The sequence below is a fragment of the Seriola lalandi genome, unplaced genomic scaffold (genome assembly GCF_002814215.2).
Source record: "Seriola lalandi dorsalis isolate HSWRI2012SDOR001 ecotype SW California unplaced genomic scaffold, Sedor1 jcf7180001959855, whole genome shotgun sequence".
Lineage (NCBI taxonomy): Eukaryota > Metazoa > Chordata > Actinopteri > Carangiformes > Carangidae > Seriola > Seriola lalandi.
Window position 1 is genome coordinate 1 of NW_019430524.1, and position 1,416 is coordinate 1,416.

Consider the following 1,416-nt stretch of genomic DNA (forward strand, 5'->3'; position numbering starts at 1 on the left):
CAGGTTACAGCTGAATCCACACTGTTTCAAGAGAGGTCCTGAATGACCTTGAATAACCTATTGAATTCCTGTTTTTTTTTTTTTTTTTTTGTCTGATCACAGTGGAACTCTTGACTCCCCAACACTGGTACAACACGTCCACTGATGCCCCGGCTGGTTCCGTCATCAAAGGCCACAGTTTTAATATCACCTGCTCCACCGCGCAGCAGTACCCTGGAGGTTCCTTCCAGCTGCGTCTGATTCGCTCCAACGGCACAGTGCGCCAGTCCCTGCCTGCCCTCACCCCGTCTGTCACTTTCACCTTTCCCAACGCCCAGAGCTCCAACGAGGGCTACTACTACTGCCTGTATCGGGTCCAGCTGGGTGGACGCACCTTTGTCTCCAGAGAAAGCCAGCCCCTGCCTATAGCCATAAGAGGTGAAAACTGATAATATTATAGACTATAGAGATGCAGTATATTGTAGAGATAAAGAAAAGTATTGTGTGTGGTCTGTGCTATAAATAAGAGTGGCTTAAAAACTGAATGATAGGGTGATATTAATATTAATTTTACATCGATTAGATTCTATCTAGGCTTTCCTCACAGTTCTTCACTGGACAGATTGTATGTTTCACTCGTTTGCAAGTGCACTTCAGCTTGACACAGTTAGTTGCATTAGTGGATGAAATTCCATCTATGAAAACTTACAGATAACTCCTTTGACCCCCAGACCCAGATCCAGTGCTCAGTCCAATGGTGATCAGCTGGCTTGTGTCTGGCCTGACATTTGTCGTAGCTGTTGTTGTTATAATCATTGTGGCCAAGGTACTGTGTAACAAGGAGAAGAAGCCCTCCGAACTGGAGCGAGAGACCAGAACCTGTAAGTTCCTTTGTTCTACCAGACGCCTATATACTGTAGAAAGGGATATGGCTTTTAGAAAGCATCCTGTATGTGTACCCATGCTTATAAGGCTGGGGATACGCTGTATGTTTTATCAAGTGTGCTTCTTCTTACAGGTGTGGACAACACTTATGTTGCCTTATCAATTAACAAGCTATGACGGGGTATGCAGGCAACAGATAACTAAAGGTATCGAAGTTCATGGTTCTTGCACAAACACTGTATATAAAAAGTATTCACCACACTTTTTCATCACAAGTTTTCATGTTTTACGGTTTTGCAACAATAAATAAAAGGGGATTTAATATTTCATATCCATCTCCTGACTTGTGCTTCTTGATTACATTTTTGTAAGTTGCTCGGTGTGTTGTTTTGCCTTCATTGTGGAGGATTTTGCCATGATACTGACTGACTAAAAGTTAGACCTTCTAGTTCCAGGTGTATTTAAACTCAAAATCAAGTGAAACCCCTTGACTACACACAGGTCATCTCCATTTAACTAATTCTAAAACCAAATGGAAACACCAGTTTTGAT

At 42.4% G+C, this 1,416-nt stretch overlaps 1 protein-coding gene across 1 annotated transcript; it reads left to right on the forward strand.

Moving 5' to 3' along the window:
* Positions 1–59: 59 nt before the first annotated feature.
* On the forward strand, positions 60–1,193 carry LOC147820402 (uncharacterized; the record flags this gene model as incomplete). The annotated part of the gene is made up of 3 exons (XM_087176593.1): positions 60–417; positions 711–860; positions 998–1,193. Coding segments are annotated over 3 exons (552 nt in total), but the record flags the coding sequence as incomplete, so codon positions are not given.
* Positions 1,194–1,416: the final 223 nt, after the last annotated feature.